General features: G+C 39.1%; 2 protein-coding genes across 2 annotated transcripts; one reads left to right on the forward strand and one right to left on the reverse strand.

Moving 5' to 3' along the window:
* prokr1a (prokineticin receptor 1a) lies at positions 1–25,802 on the forward strand. Its single transcript, XM_030141940.1, has 3 exons — positions 1–31; positions 6,799–7,257; positions 23,477–25,802. The coding sequence occupies exons 2-3, from the start codon at positions 6,833–6,835 to the stop codon at positions 24,174–24,176; spliced, it is 1,125 nt and encodes a 374-aa protein (XP_029997800.1). The 5' UTR covers positions 1–31; positions 6,799–6,832; the 3' UTR covers positions 24,177–25,802.
* LOC115424549 (E3 ubiquitin-protein ligase TRIM21-like) lies at positions 12,943–16,034 on the reverse strand. The gene is made up of 2 exons (XM_030141892.1): positions 15,872–16,034; positions 12,943–15,417 (listed from the first exon to the last, which is right to left on the reverse strand). Exons 1-2 carry the CDS (start codon positions 15,912–15,914, stop codon positions 13,778–13,780), a joined length of 1,683 nt encoding a protein of 560 aa, XP_029997752.1. The 5' UTR covers positions 15,915–16,034; the 3' UTR covers positions 12,943–13,777.
* Positions 25,803–26,258: the final 456 nt, after the last annotated feature.

Genomic DNA, 26,258 nt, shown 5'->3' on the forward strand with positions numbered 1-26,258 from the left:
CTGGATTCTCATGGACCAGCAGCAGCTTCAGGTACGTCTTCAGGTCTCTGTCTTTGATTCAGATGTGTCTGACTTCACAATTTTCTTCATTTTAGGACACGACAAACATCATAAAAACACACAATCAGTTCTACCAAACGGAGTGAACCGTCGGTTTTTATATTTTACGCACAAAATGTCTCATGGATATTTGTCTCTACAAACTTTGTGCAGCTTCAAAACCAGATTTACTGTTTCATTAACACCCTCTAATGTTTCATTTCACCTGCTGTTTTTCACTTCGGACACTGAACGTTTTCTATTCAGCTCAGATCCATCAGTTTATTCTCACTCTATTTCGTAAATTCTTTAGTCACACATTAGTCACATTAATTCTAACTTAACACACTTCACTCATACACAATAGTATTATGGCGAAAAATCTGATATTTCAATAAAGAATGAAGTAGTATAAATATATAGTAATGATTTGAAAAACAGGTGATTAAAAAACTGATGATGAGAAAAATGTTCCCAGAGAAGATACCATTATGACTTTAATCTCAGCATATAGCAAATAATTGTTGAAATAGTACAATAAACTTCTTTTAAATGTTTTTTTTCTCATTATAGGCTATTATGATTTAATATAATATTTTGACTTTTCCAGGAACGTCACATTGGTTGATTTCCACCCACTCCCAAAATAAAAGCTGCGCACAAAATGTACACATTTTAACAGAATGTTTCAGAAAATCAGTAACATTTGTCCGTGTTTCTATGCAGTATTCTAATGTGAATATTTGCCTTGTTGTCATGAGTTAAGTTTGTACCAGTTTGATGTCATTTTTCATCCAGTAATTTCTGACCTGAACTGATAAATGTAAAAACCTGAGTGTGGTTTTAGTCTCTGAATTGAACATGTGGTCTGGACCAGACTGCTTCAAGTTTCTGCTGATCTTCATATTTTTCCCTTTGAAGATGTCATTTATGTTTGATTCACCAATTAATTTTTATGTTACAAACTTCTTTTTGGACCATGCTTGACCTTTTATCAGAACATCGACTACACTGCAATCTTTTCAATCATTTAAAAACTTCTTGGATGTTTGGAAGTTTTTATAATGTTCTGCAACAACGTAATCAGAAACAGTTGGATGTAAAAAACAAACAAATAAACAAAAAAAACAACTATGACTATGGTTCAAGGACTAAAGAAAGGCAAAAAAGATTTATGTATGTATGTATGTACTTATTTATTTATTTACTTTTCTGGTATGTCAGTATGGGTGTGTATGTATGTGTATGTGAGGATGATAAGTGAGGTTAATTGCTCACAAAAGATCCAAGGGACTTGATTTTTCATATATTCTGCTGGTAGGAAGCTAAAGGATAGACTGTTGTGTGGAGAAGGGGTGGGATTAAATAAGTTATACTTCCTCCCACTCCTTTTCGATTGTGCAAATGAGGTCATGTATATGCATATGCTTTTTTTTTTCCATGACTTCTTTCTACGTTTTATTTCTAAGGACTAAGTAAGATGACTTTGTCTTGTTGCATATTTGAAATAAACTAAACAAAAACCAAAAAAGAAACAGAAACAAGCAGATAAAAACCCTTGCTGTTTAATGCCTCTCCATATCTGTCTCAGCCTGTTGACATACTTGACTGTTCTGGTTCAAAGACTTGCTGTGATGGACTGAATCCGCCTCCAGTGTTAAGTGACTCGTCCACATCGGAGTAAAAAGCAGGCCACTGAAATTGTCAAAGAAGCTGATATATGGTGCTTTATTGAGATATTTCCTTTTTAGGTTCATATCAAATCAACACGTACAAAGCATCTGATGCTGTGAAACCTTCACTCTCTGGTTTTTCAAACGTCGCCGCTGACATGTGACATTCCCCAACGCAAAGGCAAATCTCACAAGTAGACTACACTAAAGCTGGAGTCAGGCTTACCTTGACAACTGTGCACCTCATAACCATCAGATCCAGTTTCTGGAGTCATACTGGGCTGCTTATAGGTCAAACCCTGGACCTGGTGTAGACCAGTCCATTTTAGGGTCAGGATAGTCCTAAAGGATCAGCAGCTGGAGTCGGTGCGTCTGGAGAATCTGGACAAGGAGAAGAGTTATTGGATTTAGGGCTGATAAGATATTTTCTAGACGCTCAGTATCAGATGGAGTCCAGTCTAGTGGTTAATATCAGATTCTTCAACTGGAAATACAGTAAGGGACAACAATAACATGAATCTCACTGGATAAAAATTGCTGGAATTTTTACAGTTTGATGTTAATTCAGTTGAGCTAATAGGACTTGGTATTACAATCCCTGATTGATCAGCACTTGGTGACAAGCGGGGTAGGGGTAAAAGCTTCACTGGGGTCTTCAGGTGGGCACCCTGCTTCATTGATGTTTCGTTGATAGGCCCACAATGGCAGTTTGGATCGATGGTGACTACTTACCTGGCTTGATGGCAGTTTGGGTCGATGGCGCTGTAAAGAGAAAAAAAAAAAAAAAGAAGGTATGCCGGCGGTTTGACAGACAGGTTTGACAATGATGCATGCATAGATCTGTTGAGCAAATAGGACTTGGCATTACAATCCTTGATTGAATGGCACTTGATGATGAGTGGGGTAGGGGTAAAAGCTTCACTGGGGTCTTCAGGTGGGCACCCTGCTTCATTGATGTTTCGTTGATAGGCCCACAACATCTCCACAGGGCTCAATGGCGACACCAATCATCCCTGGTGTGCCCCCCTCGACTTTTACCCCCGGTGGTCACTTTGCAGCCCAGATGGGGTCCTTCCTCTTTATCCATAGCCAGCAGTTATATATAGGTATTTACTACTGTGATTAATTACTAGATTAATTGTCCTGAAGATGCCCCTGTCCTTTGTACTGATGAAGATCTGGAGTCGGTCCCTCAGCACCTTCAATGACAGCTCACTGCTACTAATGTGCAAAGTGACTGATTGATTGATATCTTTATTTCGATCATGTAAATGACAATTTAAAACAGAAGTGCACATAAATGATAACCAAGAGAATGAGAACAAAACAAGACAGTAACTTAAAACTGTAATGTCTTAAGCCTCAAAATTTACATGAGCGAAAAGGAGTAGGGAGAAGTATAAACTTATGTAGTCCTACTACAAAGCTTTCCATACTTACTGAAAACAACACTGTCCCAAATTTATCAGCAACTTTGAAACATGTACATTTAGTCACTCATCCACATTACAACACATTCACCATACCCTGCAAAATTGATATCCAAATAACAAGCAAACACCTTGTGGAGTTTATTACCTCCGCCAAGGAGGTTATGTTTTTGCCAGGGTTTGTTTGTTTGTCTGTTTGTTTGTTTGTTTGTCTGTCCGTTAGTGTGCAACATAACTCAAAAAGTTATGGACAGATTTGGATGAAATTTTCAGGGTTTGTTGGAAATGGGATAAGGAAGAAATGATTAAATTTTGGTGGTGATCGGGGGTGGGGGGGCCCACGGGGGGGGGGGGGGGGGCACTGATCGTTAGTGTGCAACATAACTCAAAAAGTTATGGACAGATTTGGATGAAATTTTCGGGGTTTGTTGGAAATGGGATAAGGAAGAAATGATTAAATTTTGGTGGTGATCGGGGGTGGGGGTGGGGGGGCACTGATCAGCCTTGGCGGAGGTCTGCGCTCTCCGAGTGCTTCTAGTTTATCTATGTGTTAATCAAGTGCTAATGCTAATGCTAAGTCATGTGTGTAGTATGGGTAAAATGCAGAGACTGTATTTATGTACTTTTCACCTTAAACTGGAGATATTCTGAAGTTTGAATAAATAAAAGTTTGAGTAAATAAACAAATATTCTTCTCCACTGATATGGAACCAGTGCTAACTCATAATGTGCTAATGCTAATTCTAGGTACTGTGTATGTATTAGGATGAGAAAAATGCAGAGAAACATTTTCCCTATGGGGTTCATAAATAATACACGATTCATGCTAAATCCAAATATGCTAATACTAATCGTAGGTAGTGTGTGTATTGTAGGTAAAATGCAGAGATGGAATTTCCCTACAGGGATTGTAAATTGAGTCAACCTTTAAGCTTAATCTTCCACACATGCAGTGTCAATAGGTAATAGACAGGATATATGAAATCTTCTTCTTTTTCTTGCTTCAAAACTATTATTATATTGGCCTTTAAAAAACCTTCTTGAAGTCATCCTCCAGTTCTTTTGCAACTCTTCATATGGAGTCTTTTGATCATCAATAGTGGAAAAAAACAATGTGTTTGAGTGCCACCAACTTGTGTATATATTAAAGTAATGTAGAAGTTCCTGAAATTTTTCATCTAAAATAGGGGTGTCCAATCCTGGTCCTCAAGGCCCGGTATCCTGCATGTTTTAGATGTATCCCTCTTCCAACACACTTGATTCAAATGATAAGCCTATCATCAAGCCCTGCAGAAGCCTGATAACGGCCGTCAGGGGTGCTGGAAGAGGGAAACATGTAAAACATGCAGGATACCAGCCCTCGAGGACGAGGATTGGACACCCCTGGTCTAAAAAAAATTGATGACAAACCTGTTGTCATCCCAGTTTCCACACAGATTTGCAGAGTGTAATGCATTGTTTATCACCATCACAGTTTGCATCGAACACTGAGGTCAAAGTCCAACATTTAGTTTATGACTGTATACTGTCCACAGTAAGATTTCTACTCATGTTCCAAACTCTCTGCTTATCCAAACATATCACATATATCCCTGAGTTGGCTTGATTGTAGGAATATTGGAGCCAACTGGTAAAGAATTTGGTGGTTTTAAAAGCTTGTAATTCATTTTAAAAATAAAAAAACAGTGTTAAAGAAAAAAAGTCCTTGTGGTCCTCCTGAATCCTCATCACCTGGTACAAATGTTTAATAGATTAAATGTATTCCAACCTCAGAGAAACGACTGGGAAAAGTGTTTCCATGTCTGTGTTAGTATTGTAGGATTTGAGCTCAGTCTTGGCTTCCAGACCACTTCTTAAAAGTTCACTCTTATGGAAGGTGAAGATAAGTTACCTACAGAAATATGACACACTTTATCCTTCCTGCTCAGGTGGAGGGATACTTTCCCTCCCACTTGTGTACATTGGAAGACATTATGTCCATCTTAAGACTGGAGAAAATTAGATACTCACTTCAGCAATCAAATGGGAAATTCCAGAAAGTGTGGGGTCCCTTCCTAAAAGCATTCCAGACCCTGTAAATGCTTGACATTTAGGTGCAGTTTAACAACACTGCACACTTCGTACTTACTCCTAGTGCAGGTTTCTGACGTGATAGTGATCCTTTTAGTATGTCTAGTGCACTGGCAAGGACTGAGGAGGGATTATTTTATGTACAGTCTGTTGTTTGTTCAGTTTTGTTTTGTTTTGTTTTGTTTTGCTATGGTGCTAGCTGTGATTGATATACACCCATGCTTACTTCAGATTTTTGTAAGGACCATTCAGCACTGCACCTATATTATACTGAGAAAACTTCAATAAAAAGACCCTGACCAAAAAAAGTTCAATCTTGACTCAGTCTCAGCTGCATTTACACTTGATACACTTTGTCTAGGCCCCATATGTCACTGATCTCGCTAAACTACCCATAAATTGTCTGATCTACTGTGATTTGAACCAAACAGAGTAATGCTATGTTCACACTGCAGGTAAAAGTGGCACAAATCCCACTTTTTTGCTCATATGTGACTCATATCTGTTTTTTATGACACTGTGAACAGCATAAATCAGACCCAGGTCACTTTTATATCAGATGTGTGTGTGTGTGTTCAGTCTGAACAGTCATGCTGCATTTCATCTGTCTTTTACGTCAATGAAATGCGACAGACATCACAATTCTGCATTGGAGGAGGCAGAACCCAGCAAGAGCCATATTTACTTAATTAAAAACGGTGTGATGCATGTGACGTCACTTCAGGATCATAGGCTGTTCACATATGAGGCTGATGGCATGGCATTTATATTTTAATGTGAACAACCATGGAAAAAATCTAATTTGAGCAGACAGAATTAAGCTTTAAAAGAGTGATATTTTGCTTTTTTTAAATTGAATTATGCATTTTAAAACATTTCCCTGTGGTCTACATAAACTGTAAATGCTATGCTTGGGTCTGAATTCTTCATTAATTCAACTCCACAGGTCCATCTTCAACCCTGTTTCTGAGTAATGACACCAGAAAGGTTGTTTTGAGCGCTGGCCCTTTAAATGCACATGACCCCACCCACTTCCAGGTTGTTGACTGTGTGCTTTCTGCCCCATTCAGCCACTTGTGTTCATTAATACAACCAACAATTGAACATTTTAGGTAATTGGCTCAAAGTTTGGACCTATTTTCAGTATGGACTACGACCACTGCTCCTGACAAACAATTACTCAGAGAAATGTTCGTTGGAAGTCTTGACCTTATATGTGCAAATGTCGTGACATAACTAGTTATAAAACATAACAAATTAAGAAGGAATTGAAACAGGTTGTAGAAATCCACTCGATTTTTGCCAAAATGAATATAAAGATAGTTTTGCAGCACCTGGGGGGTTCAAATTCAAACTGTATGAACTATTAGGGTCCAAATACACAAATAAATGAACCAAAGACTAATAAAAGTGAGTTTAGCAAAATATGACCCCTTTAAGACTTGCAGTGTGACCATAGCATCAGCTCTGATTTATCGATACACTGGCTCCCTGGAGATGTTCAGTGTGATGTAAGAAAATAAACTGGTTTGGTCACATCATATTGTACAACTTGTAAGCGTCATCTGTCTTCCTTCGCTTTCCAGAGTCTTCCATCTGAGCATGCCGTCCTGATCCAGAATGAGTGCCCTAACCAACAGCTCAGCTCACACCGACTACTTCCTGGGCGTTGATGACCTGGACTACGAGATCCCTCCCAATGAAATCCCAGACACCACACAGGGCCAGGCGTTCTTCGTGGCCACCATTGTCATTGCCGTGGTCCTGGTGGGCATCATGCTGGTGTGCGGGGTGGGAAACTGCCTGTTCATCGCCAGCCTTGCCCGCTACAAACAGCTGCGTAACCTGACCAACCTGCTGATCGCTAACCTGGCCGTGTCAGATGTGCTGGTGGCGGTGGTGTGCTGTCCCTTCCTGCTGGACTACTATGTGGTGAAGCAGCTGTCGTGGGATCACGGCCTGTTGCTCTGTGCCGCCATCAACTACCTGCGAACCGTCTCCCTCTACGTGTCCACCAACGCTCTGCTGGCCATCGCTGTGGACAGGTGTGTGAGTTTCACTTTTTTCATCAGCTCTTCATTTTATTTATTATTTTGTCAATTTTAAAATTTTGTTTTGTCTGAACCATGAATGAAAGGCAACTGAGCAAAGATAATAGCACCATATAGTTTAATTTCTTCAATACTTGTTAATTTTGCTTTTTTTTTTTTTTTTTAATTATTTTGTTAATTTTCAAAAATATGTGGTTTAATTATTTTTTAAATGATTACTGTTCAATTTATTATTATTTTATTATATTGTTCACTTTTCGTAAATCTCAATTTATTTTGTACATTCTTCTGTCCAGTCATTACTTTGTTCATTTTTCTTGGTTCTGTTAATTTATTCTATTTCACATTTTATTCATTTTAAAAATTCTGTTACTTATTCTTTTAATCTTCTTATTATTTTCTTATTATTATTGTGTTCACTTTTTGTTCACTATTTTGTTAACTTTTTGTAAATTTTTGTTTATTTTCTTCATTTTTTGTTCATTTCACTTATTATTTTGTCCATTTTTTCTTTCACTGTGGATCAACAAATGGCAACTTAGTTAATAACATTACATAATAACTTTATACCTTCATAACTTTATACCTTCATAAGCCACTTGAATCCACCCCAACTAACTTTGCACCTATATCAGAAATACAAGAAAACAAAAAAGGTGTATGTGCATCATTTAGAGATGATATAGTTACCCATAAGCTCTCATTTGGGGTGTTTTCATTTTTACCTCCGCCAAGGAGGTTATGTTTTTGCCAGGGTTTGTTTGTTTGTTTGTTTGTTTGTCTGTCTGTTTGTCTGTCCGTTAGTGTGCAACATAACTCAAAAAGTTATGGACAGATTTTGATGAAATTTTCAGGGTTTGTTGGAAATGGGATAAGGAAGAAATGATTAAATTTTGGTGGTGATCGGGGGTGGGGGGGCCCATTTCCAACAAACCCTGAAAATTTCATCAAAATCTGTCCATAACTTTTTGAGTTATGTTGCACACTAACGGACAGACAAACAGACAGACAAACAAACAAACAAACAAACAAACAAACAAACAAACAAACAAACAAACAAACAAACAAACCCTGGCAAAAACATAACCTCCTTGGCGTGGGGGGGGCCCACAGGGGGGGCCACTGATCAGCCTTGGTGGAGGTCTGCGCTCTCCTTGTGCTTCTAGTTTGAGTATGTATCTGTCAAAATGGAGCTAAATTTGATCTCCTTCCATACTCTATGTAATCATATACAGGCCTCCCCAACAGTGTAAAATTTTTATTGATGATTTTACTGAGATGCTTTCAGTTGTGTGCACAGAGTTTGACTGCATCATCATTACAGGTGATCTGAATGTACATGTGGATAATGTGTGTGACAAAAATGCAAAAGAACTCTGTGCTGTCCTTGAAACTTTTGGTTTAATTCAGCATATGAGTGAGTCCACCCACAGCAGAGGGCAGACTCTGGACCTGCTCATTACTAAGGCGGGTAAATATTTCAAGTATCAATGTGGTCAATTTTGCTTTATCTGATCATTTCTGTGTCTTCTTTGAACTGTCAGTAATTCCCAAACCAGCGGCTGGACCTGCAGTTGTTCAGAGGAGACACATTAATGACAGCACAGGCATGCTGTTTATGGAGATGATTAGGTTTGAAAATGCCTCATGTTCTAATGCTGACGATCTGATGAACTCATATTCTTCTTGTGTTCTACATGTTCTGGACACCATTGCTCCTGTTAAGGTTAAAATGGTTAGAAATAGGCAGAAGGTGCCATGGAGAAATGATGACTCGGTCAGGGCACAGAAGAAGGAGTGCTGGAGGGCCGAACGGAAATGGTGCAAGTCTAAGCTTCAGGTTCGTTATGAGATTTACAAAGAACAGTTGTGTGTGTTCAACCAGATTTTGCGTAGAACAAGGGAGAGGTATTTTTCAGAAATTATTGCAAAGTGCAGTAACAACTCTCGTGTCCTGTTTGCAACAGTAAATAGGTTAACAAACCCTCCTGCTCCATTGCCTTCAGGTCCATCCTGAGACCCCTCTTGTTCAATCTTTACATGTTGCCCCTGGGCCAGTTAATATACAGTAATAACATGTCCTACCATAACTATGCAGAGGACACTCAGATTTACATCTCGCTGACAGCAGGTGAACATGGGCCTGTGGACTCACTCTGTGGCTGCCTCCAACAGATCACTGTGTAGATGCAAAACAACTTTCTCCAGCTAAATTCAGACCAGACTGAAGTCATTGTCTTTGGCCCGCAAAAACCCAGAGAAAGTAGTAATCTGAAATCTGTTACTCAAAAAGCTAAACATCAGGTTAGAAATCTGGGGGTAATAATGGACTCAGACCTAAACTTTAACAGCCACATTAAATCAATGACATCATCAGCCTTTTACCATCTCAAAAACATTGCCAGAATCAAAGGTTTACAGTCTAAATTAGACTTACAGAGACTTATCCATGCATTCATCTGTAGCAGGTTAGACTACTGTAACGACCTTCTCACTGGACTCTCTAAACGAGCTGTAAGACAGCTGCAGTACATCCAGAATGCTGCTGCTCGAGTCCTGACTAGAACCAGGAAGTACGACCATATTAGTCCTTTGCTCAGATCTCTGCACTGGCTTCCTGTGGCTCAGAGAATAGACTTTAAACAGCCCTGCTCGTTTATAAGTCTGTCCATGGTCTGGCACCAAAGTACATCTGTGACATGTTGGTCCCATATGAACCATCTCAGACCCTGAGAACCTCAGGGACTGGTCTTTTGCTGGTGCCCAGAGTCAGGACTAAACAGGGTGAAGCTGCATTTCAGTTCTATGCAGTTAAACTCTGGAACAGTCTTCCTGATGACATGAGACAGGCCTCTACTGTGACAATGTTTAAGTCCAGGCTGAAAACAACTCTGTTCAACTCTGCATAGAACAACTGAGAGGGTTCTATCTGCACTCTTCTCTTTTACTTTGTTTTAATTGATTATTATTTATGTTTCATTGATTATGTTTTAATTGTAATTGTGTGTTTTTAACCTATCTCTTTTCCATTTTAATAAAGCACTGTGAATTGCCCGGTGTATGAACTGTGCTATATAAATAAATCTGCCTTGCCTAGATGCCACTAGATACTGAAAAGGCTAGCTGCCATTAACTTACACTGAACTTGTCCATAGAAAAACGGATAGTAATTTTATCACACTCTTTTTGACTGTAGTGAGCAGATCTGGATGATGGATCTGGACCATCTTAGATCATATGATCAACTTTTCAGAGACATCATACACATTGTGTCATTAAAACCTACATTACAGAGCTGTTAAACTTTCCTCCTCAGCTAACATTCAGGGTAACTATTCTCTTTATCAGTGTAATTATGGTATTTAAGAGAGTGTTCCATTAACTAATGGGTTTGTAGCATTAATGTTATTAGCACAGGTCACTAGGGTAATAATAATAATAATAATAATAATAATAATAATAATAATAATAATAATAATAATAATACATTTTATTGATAAGAGCCTAAATGAAGCAACTATAATAGGTTCATTTCAGTCTGTTTATGGTGATACATCTGCATTATTCTGCACTAAAATGTTCTGCTTTAGTCCACATTAACCTGCAGTTTGTATAACATGTAATTTTTCTGCTAATGAAATAATAATGAAGAATTACTACTGCCTCTGAATTCTGATGTGCAGTGAGTGTGATTTACACTGATGTTTTAAGGTTTTGTTGAAGAGAAAAAATGTTTGATTCATTAAATAATATAATACAACTGTGTGTGAACTGTGTGCCCACCTCTTTCATGGCTCTGTAACACCTCTGGAAGTAGTAACTGGTGGTGTAGTGGTCCCTGGAGAAGTGGGTATACTCTAAATTTTTGCCTTTTCTTTGTTTTTTTCCATAGTAGTCCAGTAGTCTGTTTTAGGAAGAGTGACATGTAAGACTACTCTATTTAGTTTACCCAAAAATCTCTCAGTAGTATTTGCTCACCATTATAAAATTATCATGACTTGATCAGGAGCAGTTTGTAGGTATTATTGGTCACACAAGCAGCTGCATGAATGTAAATGTATTCAACATGAGGCAAACATAGGATAATGTTAGCCTTTCATAACATTAGCCTACACACAGTTTAATTAATGGTGACAAAATCTCTTCTCTAAATGTGCAGTCATATGTCAAGTAGTTTAACAGTGAGTCATTCTGAAACCACCTTAAAACTTACCTCAGAATTATATATTCCATGAAAGTAGGTTCTCTCAATACGTCTCACTCACTTGAAAGACGTTTATTCTGCCTTTCTCATTCACATTTCCAATAATCGTGCCTCTTTCAATGAGATGTGCAGTGACCTGTCAATCAACTGGGGTGGCACTGACACCAGGACTGTCCAATCAGGTTCCAGAGGTGGCCAGCGCTAGTTAGCAATATTTTCCTCGGCATGACCCACCCTACTCTACCTCTGATTGGTTCATCAGTCCTCATGCTTAAAGTTAAACAATATAATCAGTGAAGGCAGTGAGTACTAGCCAATTAGAAGCAGAGTAGGGCAGGTCATGGCTTCATCATCTGAGGGGAAAATTGAGCAATTTGGCTCAGATACTACTGAAAGGTGCACATCAGGGGGATTTAGAAGTAGGTATATACAATGCTGACAGAAAAATGAGTAGGTATACTCCATATACCACCATATACTCTGGACTGCACCTCTGGCTATGGCTAGCTAGCTTATGCACGGGGTATTTCTGACACGCAAGTTATACACTGTGCTGTGTCACTGCCCCTTTGATTCCGGAATGCAGGTCTGCTCTGTTAAAGTCCAGCCTGTCTCATCTCTGTTACTCCTTTGGCTTGGCTGTGGAAGTCAGTCAATGCTGGCAAAAAAGTGGGATCACCATCTACCTTTTTTCCAGGATCTCTGTAAAAGTGGATTATCACTGTATTATGTTTTACACATAATCTAAAATACCAACAATCACTGATGAACTAATTGATACTGAAGCAGAGTTCAGCTCAAGGCATTTAGGTCGTCATTTCACTGATGGTACTGGCTGATAATTATCTATTGCGTGACATTAAATGTTTCATAATGTATGACTGAATTTGTGGTCATTCAAAGAGAATGTGATGAAGGGCCAGTTCAGTTTGCATATACACAGTCTTGTCCATAAGTATTTGGACAGTGACACATATTGTGTAATGTTTCCTTTGTTCACCAACAGTGGATCTGAAATGAATCAATTGGATGTGATCGAAATGTGGACTTTCAGCTTTAATTTCAAGGGGTTTAACTAAAATATTCAAGAGTTACAGCTTCATAAGACTCTTACCAGTCATTAACTGCCTCCATCATAATCCTTTATTAGTTGTGCACCAGGGGAATTTGCAGTGTTACAGCAGCAAAGAGCAAGAACAATATTAACACTATAAAGATGGAAAGAAATGGAGGTCAGAGCAGAAAAAAATAAAATAACTTTTCACACACAAAAGAACTAATGAACAAAACACTTGAACATTTTACAAAAAAATACATTCTCAAATACATGAATCTGTTCATTATGTTAAGTCAAATCTACAGGCACTTAAAGGTAGGGTAGGAGATGTTTTCCTGGTGCATTTTTTACTATATTGCTTAAAATCCCTTCACACCCCAATTGCAACCAATTGATTAAATGCTCTAACACGAAAAAAAAAAAAAAAAAAAAGTAGTCACCTGTGGAACGGACAGGACTGAAAAAACACCATCCAATCATTTTAACCGGCCCATTGAAATGATTGAATGGTGATATGTCTATCAAACTCAACTGTTATTTGTCCCTCCCCCATGTGCGTGTACCCTCTTTGTGCACAAATCATGTGTTCTCAGAGGCTTGGAGCACTTATACAAGAAATGAAGACAAAGCCAGAGCTTGGCTATATTAGATATATTAGGATCTAAAGTTCTTTTGCAAACTGTTTTGTCACTAACTAAGTCAGATAGATATGAATTGGGGCTGTTCTGCCAACAAAAATAATAGTGAAATGAACAGATTACAGCGTTCAAAACAAACTTTAGTGGGCTGTTAGCCTAACATCAGTCGTACTACAATCAGCTGTTCTTACTAGCTTGAGATTACTTTGAACATGTATCAAAACAACAAGTGAAAAGTCCAACGTCTGATCTAATATACTGATGAGACCTGCAGACCTGAATTCAGAGGTACGCACGGATCCATGGAGGGATCGATGCTGTGCAGTGCTTGTGAACCCTTGGGAACAAGCATTGCGTGTTCCTGTTCTCTGGAAGCGTGACTTCGGGGGGAAGTCTGAAGAAAGGGGTTTGGACTTTTGAATTGTGTATTTTCAAAATGTAGCTTGCTCAAACTGTTTTTCCAGGATCTCCTAACCTACCTTTAATTACAGAGATTCTGACCAGTAATGATCATTAGTAATTTATCATCACTGTTGTTGACAGAAGCAAGACACTGAACATACAATGTGATTACTTTTTTTGTTAGAATAATGATTTAATAATATGCAACATGACTCAGTGACTGACAGGAATGATGATCAGAGGAGCAGAGTTTTTACCTCCATCATTAATGCATGGACTGAAGAATGGGAGGAGTTTATCATTGAAGCAGCAGCCAATGAAGGAGTAGATGAGACCTGAAGAATCCACGTCATAAAAGGAGACCAGACCCTCCTCATAATCCACAAACACCCCCACCTTCTGAGGACCAGACAGTAAGGAGAGGCTGACAGGAGCAGCATCGAGAGCTTTGTACTCATTTTCATTTCTCAACCAGATGGTCCAGTATCCATCCTCAGGGCTCACTGAGATTTGCACTTTTCTGTTGATGGACTCTCTGACCACTCCTAAAGTCCATTTAGTCTTTCCTTTGACCTGAACCTCGAAGTAAAACCTGCCTGAAGAGAAACTCTGCTTTCCCAAAACGCATGGATTAACTGAAAATCTTTGTGGTTTGTCTGGGAGGTTCTTCCTTTCATCAACATGATGCACTCGTTTCTTATCATTAGACAGTTTCAGTTTAGGATGTGCTGTGTCTGGATCCAGACTCACATCCACCTCGTACTGTTGGACTCTCTTCAGATCAGTATGAACCACCTTTTTCTTCATGTCTTCTCTGAGTTTGTCCTCCAGCTGAGACACAGCTCTCACCACAGTCCCCTCATATGATGGTGGACGAACGCTGACCTTTTTCCAGGTCTTCATGGATGGAGCAGCGTTTACAGATTTGAATCTTTGGACAAAGTAGAGGTGGTCTTCAGAACCTGAGAGCTGCTTCAGCTCAGTGCTTCTCTTCTTCAGCTCAGAGATTTCTTGTTCCAGCTCTTTGATGAAGTCTTCAGCCTGTTTCTCTGTGGTTCTCTGCTTTTGTTGGATCTCCTCAATGAGCTTGTTCAGACTTCTCTGAACAGACTTCATTAGAGCAGTGAAGACCTCAACACCTTCTGCTATTTGTCTGTCTGCAGCTTTCTTACTGAGGCCCACTGAGTGTTGGATCTCCTGGATCTTCAGTTGTCTCTCCTGGATCATCTGCTGAATTTCAGACTCTGTCTTCTTCAGCTTTGTCTTCTGTTCTTTCTGTTCTTCTTTCAGAGGAATAAACTCATGATTCTTGTGGTCTAAAACAGGACAGAGCAGACAGATACATGTGTGGTCTGTTTTACAGAACAGCTCCAGAGGTTTATCATGTTTCATACACATCCTGTCTTCCAGGTTCTCCACAGGGTGGATCAGCTGATGTCTTTTCAGTCCTGAAACTGTCAGATGAGGTTCCAGATGAGTCTGACAGTAGGAGGTCAGACACACCAGGCAGGACTTGAGGGCCTTCAGTTTGGTTTCAGTGCAGATGTCACAGGGGACTTCTCCTGGTTTGGCAGCTTGTTGATCTGAGCTGTAGATGTTTGATTCATGTTGAGCTTCACGTCTGAACTGAGACGCCATCTCTGAAAGCAGAGTATTAACCAGGAGCTCAGGTCTGGGGTAAAATTCTTTTTTACACAGGGGGCAGTGGTAGTTTTTACTATCATCCCAGTGTTCAGTGATGCAGGAGTTGCAGAAGTTGTGTCCACATGATGTGGTGACTGGATCGGTGAACACATCCAGACAGATGGAACACAGGAACTGATCAGATCGGACACGACTGGCAGCAGCCATATCTATGGACCAAAAGAAAAAAAAAAATCACTGAAACATTTTAAACTACAAAACCAGTATTTTATCATAATGTGATTACTTATAAGGAGACTCATAAAACTCATTTGGGGTCTTTAGAACAGTGTGACTGGTCATTCACATGACTCTACAGCAGTGTTAAAAATCCATGGCATCAGTCCAATACTTTTACTTTGAAATCCTGGAAGTACATTGAAGGGTAACTAGAAAATGTTAGTGGTAACAAAACCAGGAAGAGACGTACAGCGAGAGTCCAGATCCATATATACGACACGGGCTATAATAATGTAGAATATATTAACATACTATTGATTTATTGATGTAGTTCAGAGTGAAATTAACCATTTCAGGAGAGTTGGTGTGAAATGAAAAGTTGTATTTGTGTGGTCGGTGTTGAAGTGTGGTGTTGAAGCTGTGACTCAGCTCAGTTGTACTCACCGCTGTTTGTCAGAAACTCTTCAGTTTCTGAAACTTTAAACATGGATGATGGAAGTCGATTTAAGCTTTGTTCGATGGACACGGGACACGTCTGCAGCTCAGCTCACACCGACGAACTTTGATTTCTGGAATGTGATCGTCATTCTTTTAAATGTTGCTCCACCTCTGATGCTTTAACCATAAATTACTGGTTTAACAGGTTGTTTTAGATAAAAGGCAGTGCCACACCTTCCAGGAGAATGTTGAAGGTAAGTCCTTCCAAACTAATGTTCAGAGGCTTTAAAGTGAAAAAAATGGTCTTAGTTTAAATGAGATTTAAGAGAGAATTTCAACATTGAAATTTATTTCAAATGTGAAGAAGAATAAAAGAAAAAAATATTTAACTGTCATAGTAATAGTTATCATTAGTTCCTATCAGCATTGGTGCTCCCTAGGGATATGTCCTCTACCCACTGCTCTTCCCCCTGTATACTAATGACTGCACCTCCACATTCCCCTTTGTGAAGCTCCTGAAGCTTTCAGACAACACCACCATCATCTGTCTCATCCAGGACGTCAATTTGCAAAATGCAGGATGGCAGGGGAATGTACCGCCTTTCTTGGCTCTGATTGGCTACTTCATCTGTCAGTTAACTCACATACAGGGCAGGCTGCCAGCTGCCACTCAAACTGTCAGGCACCAGTAAATGCATCACTCATCGCTGAGCAGAGGTTATTATTATTATTATTATTATTATTATTATTAATAGTTATTATTATTATTATTATTATTATTATTATTATTATTATTATTATTACTATTACTATTATTATTATTATTATTAATAATAATAATAATAATAATAATAATAATAATAATAATAACATTCTATAACTGGTTCTTGTTTTATTCTAATATACATTCATACACTAAGAGGCAGTCAACTAACATTCACAGTCAATTCTCACATACAGCACTGAGTCAATTTAATATCAAATTCAGAGTCCCCATATTATGGAATACCAAACCCTCCATGATCCAAAACAGCACCTTAATCTCATTATTCAAATCCAGACTCAAATTGTTTCTGCTAAAGAAATAATTTTACATTTCATACCACTATACTGTTCATTTTAAACATTTTTTATGATCGTGAAACTGAAATCCTATATGAGTCTTGATTGTTTGTTTTCATAATAATAAAATATTGTGTATTTATTCTGTATACTTGTGATTTTTAAAACCTACATTTGAAGCCAAAGACAAATTTCCACATCTGAGGACAGTGAAGGGATTATTATATTATTATTATTATTATTATGCTTTGCTTATGGCCGGCTCATTGAGACTGAAACATAAAGAAGCATATGGACAACAAGGTTTTAAGTTTTAAATCTAATATCTGATCTTAAGGGACATGAACAATACAAATTAACAGTCTTTCTGTGTTACAAACACATGGACATAGAGGTGCACGGACAACAGACAACAGGAGAAGAGTCTTTCTAGCCAATAAGAGGCAAGAAAGGCAGTAACTTACCCTACCATCCTACATTCCACAAATTCGCATCCGGGACTGCAGGTCTATTGACAGCAGGTGGTGCAGTTAGAACAACCTGGAGCTGAATACACTCAAGACAGTTCAGATGATAGTGGACTTTAGGAGACACTCCCTCTTTCTGTCCCCCTTCACAGCAATGTGCCCACAGTGGAGAGCTTCAGATTCCTGGCTGCAACCATCTCTCAGGATCTGAAGTTGGAGCAAAACATCAGCTCCATCCACAAGAAGGTCCAGCAGCGGATGTACTTCCCACTGCTCTTGAGAAAACATGGACTGGCACAGAACCTATCTGCACTTCTACACTGCAGTTGTTGAGTCTGTCCTGTGCATGTCCATCACTGGTCCCATCTGGTCTGTGCCTCAGAGCCCCCAGACCAGGACCAACAGACACCGGACCAACTTCTTCCCCACTGTGGTCACTTAAATGAACAGTTAACTCTCTCCCTTGATATTCAAAATTATTCCCAATATTCCTATATTTATTTTACTGATATGATAAGATATGGTAAGTTTAGATACAATATGATATAATACGATACGATACAATACGATAAGATTTTATTGATTCCACAGTGGGGAAACTGCATTGTTTGCAGCAGCAAAAAATACAGAAAACATTTAAGACTAAACCAGTAAATATAGAAGAGTATCAGCAATTTAAATAACTTTTTTTGTACATACATACATACATACATATTATTTACACATTTATGGTTTAATTGCACATGATGAGTGAAAAATGTATATGATATGGAGGTATTTACTGTAACCTATTGTATAGTTTGATGACTGTGGGAAGGTCTGACCTGCGATATTGCTCTTTCTTGCGCTAGGGGTGTAGGAGACTAGTACTGGAGGAGCTGCTCAAGGCCTCCACAGTGTGTTGCAGGGGTTGGGAGGGGTTGTCTATGATGGATGTCAGCTTGGCCAACATCCGGAGAAGAGCCCTGCACACTCCAAAGGACCTCAGTCCCCTCAGCAGGCGGAGGTGACTCTGGCCCTTCTTGAATAGGGCATCTGTATTGTCCATCCATTCGTTATTATTGAAGTGAACACCCAGGTACATAATAGAAGCCACGATCTCGATGTCCAAGCCCCTGATATTCACTGGTGTGTGTTGTGGGGGAGACCTGGGGAAGTCTAGCACAATTGTTTTGTCTTGCTGGTGTTCAGGAGCAGGTGGTTTTCCTCACACCAGTCCACAAAATCCTTGATGACCCCCCTGTATTCCAGCTCACAGCCGACAATGGTGGTGTCATGACAGACCCTCTGCAGTTACAATGTGTGGAGTCTGCCTGAACTCCGAGGTGTTTAAGGTGAAGAGGAATGGTGAGACCAGCCCCTGGGGGCCCTCGTGCTGCAGACTACCACACCTGACACACAGTTTTGAAGTGTCACGTACTGTGGTCTGTCAGTGAGGTAGCTGATGGTCCGAGGGGCCAGATGTTGGTCCTCGCCTCCCTCCTCCATCTTCGCCCACAGCAGTGACGGCTGGATGGTGTTGAAAGCTCTGGAGACGTCAAAGAACACGACTCTCACATGAATCTCACAGTGCTCCAGGAGGACTGCAGGTGAGAAGGGTCCAGCGCAGCAGGTAGATGACGGTGTCATCCACCCTGATGCCCTGACGGTAGGCAAACTGCAAAGGGTCCAATGCAGACCTCACCTTGAAGTGGATGTGGCTGAAGACAGTCCTTTCCATGATCTCCATATAGATTTTCATAAAAGCTCAGAGTGATTTCAAAGGTTACTATATCAGAACACAGAAAACTGTAGAAAAAGAGGTGTCTCCATCCACTGTCATTGATGCAACTCCATGGGTTTTATTGGTGAATCAATGTTGTAGAAGATGACAGTGTTTCCATGTTCACTGTGGAGCCTCTGAACGTCCAAGTGGGTCATACCTGATGACCATGAAATGATGACAAACTGCATTTTACCTCAATTATTGACATGTATTGATAGGATTAGTGGATCAATAGGTATTAAACATTTTAGATCAGTAGATGCTGTTAGCCACTGATGGCTGTTTAGGCCTTTTAGGGTTAAGTAGTGGATCCTTTGCTAAAAAAAAACATGTTACACTTTGACTTCCCAGAGGATGTGTCTTTTACTCACTGTCTGTACAGGCTCCATTTTATGAAATTAAATTTATAATTTTTTGAAAGAACGTGTCAGTTAAAGCATTAGTCCTGTGGTTCACAGGCTTTTTCAGCTTGAAACTCAAGAGATAAGTCCGTTGTCTCTCAAGTCGTCATATTCTGCTGCTTGGTTAAGAGGGTAAAGAATTTGATGTGACCACAGAAAACACAATCTAATAATCAAAGCTAGACGTAATTGATGAATCTACAATCTACAAAATTCATCAATATACAAACATACAATATTACTTAAGTACACAGTCATGCCCAAAGAAGAATATGTATCCTGTGGTCATGGAGAAGATGTACCTCTGTTCCAGAAACTACTGGAGTACATCAAGCAAAAACAACACCCCGCCCCCCACAAAAAAATACAAAAAAAACAATGAAAGTACAGCACTGGGTTAAAAAATTGTCCAACACATTATTAAAACCTGGAAGGACCGTGGTGAACAATCATCTACTAGAAAGAAGTCAGAGCATTTCCACACAAAATGAAGAAGAAAACTGAAGGAATTGGGCTAAACTGTGAATTCTTAAGAAAAACCAGTGATCAGAGACAATGCAGATTGGACTGTGCTTCAACAGAAAAAGGTCATTTGGTCTGATGAGTTCAGATTGACCCTGTTCCAGAGTGATGGACACATCTAAATTAAAAAAAACTAGACTAAACTATAATGAAACCAAATTAAGAGATGATGTAAAAAGACTAGAAGTTGGTAAAACCAGTATAAAGGACAATAAACTAAACTAAAAGGTGGTTTAAACAGACTAAAATTAGGTAAAAAGTCTACAAGATGGTAAAAGCAAACTATTTCATGGATAAACTAGATTTAAACATGGCTAAAGTATAGTAAAACCAAATGAAGAGATGTTTTCAAAAGAATATAAGTTGCTAAAACCATTATAAAAGAGTGTGAGCATTCAGACATAGAAGAAGGAATTTAGAGAACAGGTTAGTTTAACACACAATCATGTTGTGAATACGTGAAAGTGCAGAAGAGGCCAAAATATTCACAGCTTTCAGAAGGATCAGGAGAATCCAGATCTTAGGTTCACCCTGATGATGCTTTAGTTGAAGCTTTACTAAACTATGTGCTGTAGTTAGTCTACGATTCACGACTTAATGCAGGGGTGTCAAACTCATTTTAGTTCAGGGGCCACATACAGCCCAATATGATCTCAAGTGGGCTGAACCAGTGAAATAATGACAGTAAAAAAAGGTAAATTACATCATGACAATGTTTGCATCTACAAAGTTTCCTTAAAAATCTGAATAACATGAACAACCTGAAATGTCTTAAGAAAAATAGGTGCAATTTTAACAATATTATACCTCAGTTTATCATTTACACATGTGCATTACACCTTACATTACAATTACAAATACGATATATGAATATGAAATATGATTTTGACACCATTGATTGTTAATATCTTCAGTGTAATTTTTGCATTTCACAAATTCATCCCACGGGCCAGATTGGACCCTTTGGTGGGCCACATGTTTGATACCTGTGACTTAATGCAACACAATACATAAATAAAGTGCCTTAACATAAATCCATCTATCCATCCATCCATCCTCTGAACCTGCTTTATCATCACTAGGCTCGCAGGGGTCATTTGGAGCCTATCCCAGCTACTTATGGGTGAAGGCGGGGTACACCCTGGACATGTCACCAGTTCATCACAGGGCTGACATAGAGACAAACAGTCACTCTCACATTTATACCTATGGGCAATTTAGATCAGTGCATGTCTTTAGATGGTGGGAGGAAGCTGGAGTACCCAGAGAGCGCCCACGCAGACACGAGAACATGCAAACTCCACACAGAAAGGTCTCACCCCAATAATATAAATCCTCCACACGCTAATTTATCAGATGTAGGATCAGCGTAACTCTCAACACTTCTCTGAACCTTCTCAGTTTTTTCTACTGAAAAGTTTTTGTAATTATCACCAGCCTAGAGTTTGCTTGTTAATTTTCCTCTGAAGTGTGGAATTAGTCCAGACTCTCATTATAGGCTATAATGTCTCATACCTGTAGGCCTTTATTTCAGGTACAATGCAGTGGTTGGATTTTTTTCCTTCCTATTGTTGCTCAAACGAAAGGTATCAATTATTGTCACGAGGATGAGAAAGTCTAGTCTAATAATGGTACAAATTAATGTGCAGCCTTAACCCTAAAGGCTACTTTCAGGGTCATTTCACTGTTTTATTCTGAGCTCTTTATCATTATTAGGGCCGTCCATTCATACTCTGTATTCTGTTCCTCAGAACAGTCCCTGCTATCTATGTGTCAAACATTTCTATATCAGTCTTAAACCTTTACGACCTAGAACTATTTATGTGGCAATTTCTATCATAAATTTTCATCTACCTTTAACCTTCTCCAACAGATTGTAGCAGTTGGCAGGATTGCAGTAGAGTTTAGTTAGAAGTCGTATTCTTTTGGATATTATAATTATTATAATTGTATATATTATAATATTATCCTTTGCATTCTGCATTTTTCAGTGTAAATTATGTATTTTTCCATATTTAATTCACTGACCATGTAGATGTTCATAAAAATGGAGAGTAAATTTAAAGGTTGTAATATCAAAACAGAGAAAACTGAAGAAAACCTGACTTTAATCAAAATATATCATTAACTGAAAAAAACAAAACAAAAAACAAGTGTCTCCATTATGGTATCAAGATGAGGCCAGATAATATTGTACACGTACGTGAAGTATTGTAAGCACGAGTGAAGTTTTGTAAACAAACAATATATATTTTGTATTAAAATTCACCTAAAAACATATTTTGCTCCTACAAACCCGTTTTTTGCTTTTACAAAATGCTTTCTGCGTTTACAAAACTTTTCTGTGGTTATAAAACATTGTGGCCTCTTTTTGGCATGGGGCCGTTGTTAGATGAGAGGTGCATTCAGACAGGAAGCAATATTAGTGAATGCAAAGTTTGACCCGAAGGCCGCAGACTGGAAATGACCACGAGGCAAGCCCCGCACCCGATGGCTCGACGTCATTGCGGGTGACCTCCAACAACATGGAGTTACCATGGAGGACGCAGAGCAGCTGGAACAAGACCGCCAGCGATGGAAAAAAACTGGTTCACCTGGTTGGCTCAACGCACCGGGACGCGACACCCACCCAGTTGCAGGAGCCCTAACTAACTAACTAACTAAAGCTTTGTAAACGCAGAAAGCATTTTGTAAAAGCAAAAAATGGGTTTGTAGGAGCAAAACATGTTTTGTAGGTGAATTTTTAAAATGAAATATATATTTTTCGTTTACGAAACTTCACTTGCTCTTACAATACTTCACGTATGTGAACAGTGTTATCTGGCCTCATCTTGATGCCATACTCCATTCACTGTCACTGATCCAACTTCATGGGTTTTACTGGTGAATCAATGTTGTAGAAGATGACAGTGTTTCCACGGTAACTACGGAGCCTCTGAATTTCCAAGTGGATCATACCTGATGACCATTAAAAGATGACAAACAGCATTTTACACATTATTTACATGTATTGATAGGATTAATGGATCAATAGATGTTAAATATTTTAGATCAGTAGATGCTTTTGGTTACAAGTGACAGTTTTTTTTTTATTGTAGAGGGTTAATATTACAGGAGATTATGAGTTACCTGAATTATGTTGTAAAGCTGGCCGTCCACTAATCTTTACATCAATAATTCCCAAACATTTTCAGCTCAAGACCTAAATGGTGGGACCCAAATCTAAAAAAAAATACTCCATGAATTGTCATTTTAACTGACTCTTTCACTGTCAACACACTGTTTCTGAAAGTATGTCTTCATCTTTATCTCTATATGACACTGAGCCTTGAAGATCTAACATGTCTCATGGACTTTAACAATGTTTCTGGTTTCTGACTCTTTGTGTCTTCAGGTTCATGGCCATCCTCCACCCTCTGAAGCCTCGTATGAAGCACCAGACGGCATACTGTGTGATCCTGACTGTCTGGATCGTGCCTGTCTTCATCTCCATCCCTGCTGCCTACATGGCTTCAGAGACCACATATCCCCATGTTGAAGGTCACTCCCATAAGACCTTCTGCGCCCAGATCTGGCCAGTGGACCAGCAGGTTTATTACCGCTCCTACTTCCTCATCATCTTTGCGTTGGAATTTGTGTTTCCTGTTACTGTCATGGCTGTCTGCTACATCCGGATCTCCAGGGAGCTGTGGTTTAAGGACGTTCCAGGTTTCCAAACAGAGCAAATTCGGAAAAGGCTTCACAGGCGACGCAGGACTGTGGTGGTACTGATTCTGGTGCTAGTCGCATATGTTCTTTGCTGGGCACCGTACTACGGCTTTGCCCTGTTCAGAGACTTCTACCCCACCCTGATTTCAAGGGACAGGAACTCTCTGGTGGCCTTCTACATCATTGAGTGTATTGCCATGAGCAATGGGGTCATTAACACCCTCTGTTTCGTTAGCGTACGAAACAACACCAAGCGGCTGAAGAAGGATGGCAAGTTCCCACTGAAACTGGTGACGTTTGTGGCGGCCAAGTCCACAGATGAAGGGGAGGCACGAACTTCCTCCCTCCGAGTGACGGAAGACATGGAAGGAGGTCGACTGAGGTAGAAAACAGCCAACACCGTCTCTCAGAAATTATGATCATTAGTTACTACTATCATTAGTATCATTAGTAAATATGTTTGTATAAATCCTATGTCACCTGCACATTTTGTTACTACAAAATAATTGATTTTTCACAATTAAAATAATATCAAATTGGCAAATGTTGATTCAGAATACAAAGATTTGTTCCACCAAATAAATAACAATGTCTACTTTTCATGGTTCAGTTTAGATGCTGAGCGACTGGGTTGCAACGAGATACCAGGAGGATCTGGTTTAATACAAAGAAAAGTGCATTTATTATTTAAGCTCAACCAGTTTCATTCTTTTTGGCTTAAACCTTATCCCATACAGGTGTAAATGCATTGCTGTTTTTATATAAAACCATAATCTTTTCTTAACCATAATCAATGCAGTTCAATTGATTAAACCTATAAACCTGAAGGTCCTGGATTTTGGAAACAAATCCATCCATGTGGAAAAGCAGAAAAACTGCTGATCCATCACTGACAAACATTGTTTCCTTGAAACAAAATTACGACTCTGATTTCATTTGTGGTCGAACATAATGTGGGCGGCATTGGGTTTATAACCAAACAGGACTGGATTCGTTGTGTATGAATGTATTTCCTGAGAGATGGATGAAGTTGGAAAGGCTGTTGCTTTTAAAGCAGCAACATAAAACAAATTCCAATCAGAAGGTGGAGCTCCAGGATCTGGTTTTCATCAAAATTGCCAACAAAACAGAGGTAATGGTCTCTTGGACCATTTCAGGGGTTGGAAAGACGTAAAACTGTGCACGAGACTGGAAAAACTCAACATTTGTTCACAACTCATGGAGTGAAAAATTTGAGTCCCATGATGCATTGGTGACAAAACAATTTAATTCTGATCAGATACTTCAGTTTCAACACAACCATGTATGATCCTGTTTACACTATGGACTTCAATGTCTAAAAATCCACTAAGTTGCTGGTTCAGGATTATTTATATTTTAATGATGATTCAATAAATGTATTTATGTTTTGCATTTTGTTTTACAAGTTAGCTATTTATTGTATAAGTTTGATAATATCAAAACTTAATCTATATTTAATCTTTATTTCTTATTATCCTATAATTTATCTTTAAAATCGCAAAAATAATTATAACAGTTACAAAAACTGTATCTTCCTAGCTGTGTTCAGTAGGGAAAACAATGGCTTCTATTTTTATCACTTCTTTTCTTTAGCCACTTTTACACACAGATCCTGGAAAAAAGGCGAGATAGTGATCCCACCTTTTTTCCACCATTGACCGATTTTCACAGCCAAGCTCAAGGAGTGACAGAGGTGAGACAGGCTGGACTTTTACACAGCGGACCTGCGTTCCAGATTCAAAGAAGTGGTGACGCAGCGCAGGTATAGTGCACATATGGAAACACTGGCATGGATTCTGCAGCACTCGCAGAACGTGGCATCCCTGGCACAAACCTGGGCAGCTGCTGCCGAATCCATATCAGTGCCTCCATATGTGCCCGCTGTCTCGCAGGCGTGGGGGTCACTGTCATCAAAACATCACACCTTGGTTGTGGAACGAGGGGTGTTCCTTTTACATAACATTCCGGAATCATGATTCCGCCTTTATCATGTCTCTGCTACTACCTCCAGAGGCATTACAGAGCTGCTATAAAGGTGGGACCAAATGATCCCACCAGATCCTTTGCACAGACGTCGTTCCAGAATAAAGGCAAAATATTTATGTAACAGAAGTGCTGTGTAAAAGGGGCTTATGACTCTGAAAGTTGATTCTTTCTGGGTCTCATTCTCAACTTGTCCTTGGCCAGCAGAGTGACTCACTACTCTCTCTAGTGGTCACATAAATCCCCCAGTCCGTCGCTGGAAATAAATTCATTTCATAACAATATCTGAAAGTAGAGATGCTATAGACCCTTTAAATGTAGAATAGAATGTTGAACTACATGACAGATATCAGATCAGAACCTCATCTGAAAAAGTCCAATGGTGTGTAATTAGTTTTCTGTGACTCTATGATAATTTGTATATTTGTTTTGAAATAAAATGCTCTGTACCTTATAACTTACTG

Source organism: Sphaeramia orbicularis, chromosome 1 (assembly GCF_902148855.1).
Source record: "Sphaeramia orbicularis chromosome 1, fSphaOr1.1, whole genome shotgun sequence".
NCBI classification, from domain to species: Eukaryota; Metazoa; Chordata; class Actinopteri; order Kurtiformes; family Apogonidae; genus Sphaeramia; species Sphaeramia orbicularis.

Bases quoted from the DNA above. Each gene is read 5' to 3' on its own strand.
- prokr1a (XM_030141940.1), top strand. From the start codon at position 6,833: ATGAGTGCCCTAACCAACAGCTCAGCTCACACCGACTACTTCCTGGGC. The intron at 7,258-23,476 runs GTGTGTGAGTTT...TTGTGTCTTCAG, and splicing joins CTGGCCATCGCTGTGGACAG to GTTCATGGCCATCCTCCACC.
- LOC115424549 (XM_030141892.1), bottom strand. From the start codon at position 15,914: ATGTTTAAAGTTTCAGAAACTGAAGAGTTTCTGACAAACAGCG. The intron at 15,418-15,871 runs GTGAGTACAACT...TTTGGTCCATAG, and splicing joins AGAGTTTCTGACAAACAGCG to ATATGGCTGCTGCCAGTCGT.